Genomic DNA, 6,099 nt, shown 5'->3' with positions numbered 1-6,099 from the left:
AAGAAAGTAAGTCTAAAGTTCCATAAGATTAAAAAAAAACCCACAACTTAAAAAGGGACATACTCAAGGGAAAAAGACTAGATTTAGTAGTATGCACCATTAAAGTCTTGAGATTGAATAACATTTTGATTGGGCCCAACCAGTTCATGTCATAAAAATTACTTTTTTTTTTTTGACACCATGATAGCAGGGGAAAAACATTAGATCAATCAAATGTCTGGTACTCTTTTTGCTGCTACAAAAAAGAAAAAAAGAAAATCCCACTCATTTTAGCAATTTTAAATGCTAATTTTTATTTACTGCTAACTGTGCAAAGGACACCAATTCAATACTGTGCAGTAAAACAGTTACATAAATCCAGTATCAAACAATAGCATATGGGATAAATCTAAAGCAGAGCACCATGTGCCTTTGAAACTGATTATCACAGAACATAACTTAGTTCAGACAATTCTTAAGAACCTGAAGAGCTCTCTCATTTAATATTTAGTTATCCAGAAGCAACTGCTCTTGGTTTTGTTTTTTATTTTCCAGAAAAAAAGTGAAAGTTATTTCAGTTCTGCACGGTTTAGTATGTGTGACATCTGAACCAAAGAAATAGTTTGTATGATTTATTCCTTTTATCAACTGGAACCATCAGCTAATACAAAGTTGACAAGCTGGCTGACAGGAAATTAGCTGAATACAATGAAATTATGCTCAATATGGGGCTAGCTGTACATCCATCTCAATTTCCTTATCCACAACCAAAAGTAGTATTCCTTTAAAGTAGTATTTTAAATCAAAGGATAAAATAATCTTAAAGACAGATACAATAGTAACCACCCTAACCACCTAAATCACTTAAACACTAACATAAAACACTTCTTAAAAAAATCAAAACAACAAAAAAATGGCAGTGCAAGAATACTTCATACTGCTGAATCTTACATATTCTGAGGTATGTAATGAGAAGCTGAGGGAGGTGAAGCAATATAGCCAACTGGCCCAGCATTCATAGCACCATGAATTTGAGAAGAGCCACCATATGCTGTACCAACTGGATGCCAAGGGGCAACATAGGGATAATCTGGCACAACAGGAAGACAGGAATCAAAACCCGGCAAAGGTGGTGGCCCATAAGGATCTGACATCATTGGATAATAGACTGCTCCATGAGGGACAGATGCAGGGTCAGCATTTGGAAAAGTACCTGAAACAAAGAATGCATACAGTACACACTTTATATACAAAGATTCACTAAAATATCAACATAAACAGATGTTCTTATAGGTAAATGTGAAACTTAGCACTAACTATAGGAAAGATCATAATAAATGTGGCAAGAGCAGTTTTATTTTACTATTGTAGAGAGGGAAGGAGAAAGGGAGGCAGGGGGCAGAGAGAGGAGAGAACCTCAAGTAGGCTCCACATCCAGTGCAGAGCCCAATGCAGGGCTCGATCTCACAACCCTGGGTTCATGACCTGAGCAGAAATTAAGAGTTGGATGTTTAAGCAACTGAGCCACCCAGGTATCCAAAGAACACTTGAGATATGAACATTAGTGACTAGAGTAGGCTACCAAAAGATTATATAAAAACTCCCTAATTAAAAAAATTTAAGTATGTGTGCATGTATAATGGGTCAATGTATTCTAACTAGAGATAGCTATCTTTCTAGGATGTTTTAGGTACCTACACACTAAATACATACAGGAACATTCTCTAGTCCTTCTAGCCAATTAAGTTCACATAAAGGTAGTTTCCAATTAAGTTATCCAATAGTTCCCACTGTGCCAAGTATTATCCAAATAACCATTTTATATTCCACTTTAGCATTTAAAAACTTTGGTGTCTACACAATCTGGTCCATACTTGAAGGTATAGTTCTGAAGAGCATCTTAAAGACCAAACATTTAAGTGTTGTCTCCTGAATGTCATTAAGATCCTAGCATCACTTTTACCCCCACCATTTTACCCCACTTTTGCTACCATGAGTCAGTTTTAGTGGAAACAGATGAAGTTCTGACCTTGCTATAGTGACTATGTAAATACTAAAAAGAAATCCTTCATTACCTGGGATAACTTAGATAAGCACATTCTGTGGAATGAAGACTGGCACTGCCTCATGGTTTACAACAATTAAGAATAGTTTTTGGTACAAAAACGCAACAAATGTTGACACTTTAATTTTTATTACTATGGGCCATATATCATATCACCACACTAGGAATAAGACTCTATAGTGCTAATATTCCCAAACCATTAATATGCTTTAAAGAAAGGGAGAAACAAAAGGAAATTCACATTTCTCACACATACCAGGTACAGTAACTTCTCTATCTGGTATACACAAACAGTACATCTCATTTAGTTCTTATAGTAACCCTGGCAAGTCAGGTATTCCCCATTTTACAGAAATTCAGGCTTAGAGAGGTTAAGTAATTTAGGTGAGATCACAACTGTCAAGTAGCAGCACTGGAATGCAAAAAATTTGGTTTAGTCTACATAATTTTTTCTACCTCTTGTTCATTCTTTTCCAACAAGGGAAGTCCAAAGATCCTATTCTGATTCCTTTAAAATGCCTGTCTATACTGTACTGTAAACTCATAGAGCAATCATCCTTATGGTCTGGCACAGTAGTCTCAAACTCTTTGGTCTCAGGATCCCTGTACATTCTTAAAAATTCAGGATCTCAAATAGCTTTTATGTGAGTTATATCACATAAACTGTACTATGAATTTACCATACTAGGAATTAAAATGAGAAAGTTAAAAATATTAATTCATGTAAAAATAAGCCTATTAATGTTAACACAAATTAAACTTTTTATGAAAAATGAGTGTATATTCTAAAACAAAAATACTGTGAAACAAGTGGCATTGTTTTACACTTGTGCAAATTTTGAACCTATGGCTCAATAGAAGAAAACTGGATTCTTACATCTGCTTCTGTATTTAGTCAATTAGGATATGTTGTTTTTATGTATATGAAGAAAACCTGGCCTCATACAGATACATAGCTGGAAAAGAGAGAAGTCTTTTAATAACCACCCTTTTCAGATAGTTATAGATACTCTTTGATGCTACACCAAAACTAGGTAAGTGATAGTGGCAAAAGGTGAGCAGCAATGTGGACTTTTTCATACTCTCTCAACAATGAAATCCACTGTTTTATCCTGCACTTTGAATAGACCTTTTACAAAATCATACATAGGTAACACCATGCATTGGATAACTGGAAAAGTATTATTTTACTGAGTTACATAGATCTTCCAAATGTTGACACATTTCATCACACAATGTGAAAAAACATTAATTAATAGTCCCACCTATGTTTTTTCTTAAAGATTTTATTATTTTTAAGTGATCTCTATATCCAGTGTAGAGCTCAAACTCTCAACCCTAAGATCAAGAGTTGCATGCTCTACTGACTGAGCTAGCCACGCACCCCAATAACCCCATCCATATTATTAGAAAAGTTAAATATTGAGCTGTCAAGCTCATGGTGGCAGATACAAGTATTACAAAGTTCTAAGTTTTATTTGAAAGCTGGTATTTTTATCTCCCCTACCCCCCAAGATTTATTTATTTGAGGAGAGCAAGACAGTGAGCACAAGCATATATGGGGTTAGGGGTAGAGGGAGAGCAAGATTCTCTGCTGGCAGTGGAGCCTGACACTGGGCTCAATCTCACGAGCCTGGCTGGTATTATGACCTGAGCTGAAATCAAGAGCCAGATGGCTCAACCAAGTGAGCCACCCAGGGTCTCTAAGGAATTTTTATCTTTGACAACAAATACATTTGGTTGTTTTTTTTTTTTCTTGAAGTGAAAGGCTCATGTTATTTATTTGAGAAAATATCTGCCAGATCCTCAAGTCTAAATAACCATAGTTTGTGTATCATTCACAAGTAAAAACAGTGTTGCATGAAAAACACTAGTTCATCTCATTAGTCAACCTCATAAATCCTTTTAATTATCATACTTTAGTACAAATACTCCCCATTTTGTCACATGGAACATGAAGTCCAAAGATAAAGATTTAATAAAATAAGAACGTTTTTGAGTAAAAAAAAACAAAAAACATCTAACTGGCAATTTTTGTAACATGGGTGTATATGGCAGTGAAGACACTGATTACTAGCACAGTTTGGTGCCCCCGTCTGGATTTGTGCTTAGGCGGCAGTGGTTTTTACTCACTACTGATTTCTGCATCCTCAAAGCAGAATATAACAGTGAAAGGCACAAATAAAAATCTTTAAGATCTGTATATTTTGATGAATACTTTTGGTTTCATGGAGTCCTTGAAAGGGTCTCAGGTACTCCAAGGGTCTACATACTATGCTTTAAAAAACAAACATGGGCCCAGAGGCACCTGCGTGGCTCAATTTTTTATGCATCTGACTCTTGATTTCAGCTCAGGACATCATCTCAGGGTCATGAGATCGAGCCCTGCATCAGGGTACACATTGAACATGGAGCCTGCTTAAGATTCTCTCTCTCTCTCATCTTCTGCCCCTCCATACCCACTCATGCTCTTCCTCTCAAAAAAAAAAAAAAAAAAGAACCCAAACATGAGTCTAGAATATGGACAAAATGAGGTATCTGAAGGTTGTTAAATTACATAATACAATCTAATTGTCCTTCTTGCAGGTACTCTCATTACATACTCACCATTTACCGATGCTTCCATCTGTGTGCCATCTTGTCTCCCCACCTCACCATACAACTGAGGAACTGTCTGATCTACCAGAGGAGGTGGCTCAGCATAAACTGGATAATTCTCTACATGAAGTTGCTGCTGCTGCTGCATCTGTGGCACATAGACCATGGAGTGCCAGTAGTTGTGGTGATAGCACTTGGGTAAGAAAGAAAAAAAACACTTTACTATACCTTTAAAGTAGTACAGTTCCTCACTAAAAAAAAGCTGGGCTATGATTTTCAGGGACAGTAGCAGTGACTTTTTTGACCTAAAAATCAGAACATTTAGAAAATCTATCCTCTATTACAACTTTAAGATCTTTTGCAACAGATGTATCTCATATCTGAACATAGGAATTCTTTTAAGAAAGCATCCAAAGGAAATTACAGATATACAATGACCTGTATACAAAGACATGTTTTCTAGCATTATTTTTAAAAGCAAAATAGAGTGGAATAAGTTACAGGGATGAAAGGTACAACATAAGGAATATATAGCCTATGGTATTTTAATAGCGCTGTATGGTAACGGGTGGCACAAATGATGGGCATAGCATAATGCACACACATATCAAATGAGTATGCAGTACATCTAAAACTAATGTAACACTGTGTCAACTATACATTGATTTTTTAAAAGAAAAATATAGTGTACAACCTAAATATTCAACAATAAGGAACTGGATGAATTATGATATATCCATGATGGGATACAATAGAGGCAATAAAAAAATATGCTGTCAAGTATTTAAGAAAAAAATGCTCATATTGTTAAAAGTTTACAAAATTACATAGCATGATCAATATTTTATAAAATAAGCTATAATTACACACGGGATTTCACTTTTCTTTATACTTTAATATTTTTCACATGTACTACAATGAATACTATTACTTTTAATATATAAAAGTATCGGGCAGCCCGGGTAGCTCAGCAGTTTAGCACTGCCTTCAGCCCAGGGCCTGATCCTGGGGATCCGGGATCGAGTCCCAAGTCAGGCTTCCTGCATGGGGCCTGCTTCTCCCTCTGCCTGTGTCTCTGCTCCCCTCTTTCTCTCTCTCTCATGAATAAATAAAATCTTTAAAAATAAATAAATTTTTAAAAAGTATTAAAATAACTATTCTGCATTTCCTTGTATTCCCATGATGTAAAATGCAGAAGAATGTTTTAAAATGCCTCAGCCATCTGATATGAATTACATTTCAACAAGTAACTATAATAAACATAACTAAAAGCAAAGCAGTTTATATTTTCAATTCCTGAAACTGCATTTAGGAAATAGTCTCAAAGAACAAAAAAACCAACTTCACCATTCTTAATTTATAAACGTGTGCCAGTTGGGAGAAGATAGTTTTCTGGAAATGATAGGCCCAACATTTTAGTGAAATCAGTGTCTGGGAATATGAACTAATCTGAGCAT

General features: G+C 35.5%; 1 protein-coding gene across 1 annotated transcript in view; it reads right to left on the bottom strand.

Moving 5' to 3' along the window:
- Nucleotides 1-278: 278 nt before the first annotated feature.
- The window catches only part of ALG13 (ALG13 UDP-N-acetylglucosaminyltransferase subunit), a 65,619-nt gene continuing 59,798 nt past the window's right edge, over nt 279-6,099 (bottom strand). The window contains 2 exon segments of the mRNA XM_041740465.1: nt 279-1,192; nt 4,652-4,835. Coding sequence (XP_041596399.1) covers nt 927-1,192; nt 4,652-4,835 — 450 coding nt within the window. The 3' untranslated portion in view covers nt 279-926.

This window comes from Vulpes lagopus, chromosome X (genome assembly GCF_018345385.1).
Source record: "Vulpes lagopus strain Blue_001 chromosome X, ASM1834538v1, whole genome shotgun sequence".
NCBI classification, from domain to species: Eukaryota; Metazoa; Chordata; class Mammalia; order Carnivora; family Canidae; genus Vulpes; species Vulpes lagopus.
Note: the sequence above shows the minus strand (reverse complement) of the source record. Positions and strands in the feature narration are given on the sequence as shown.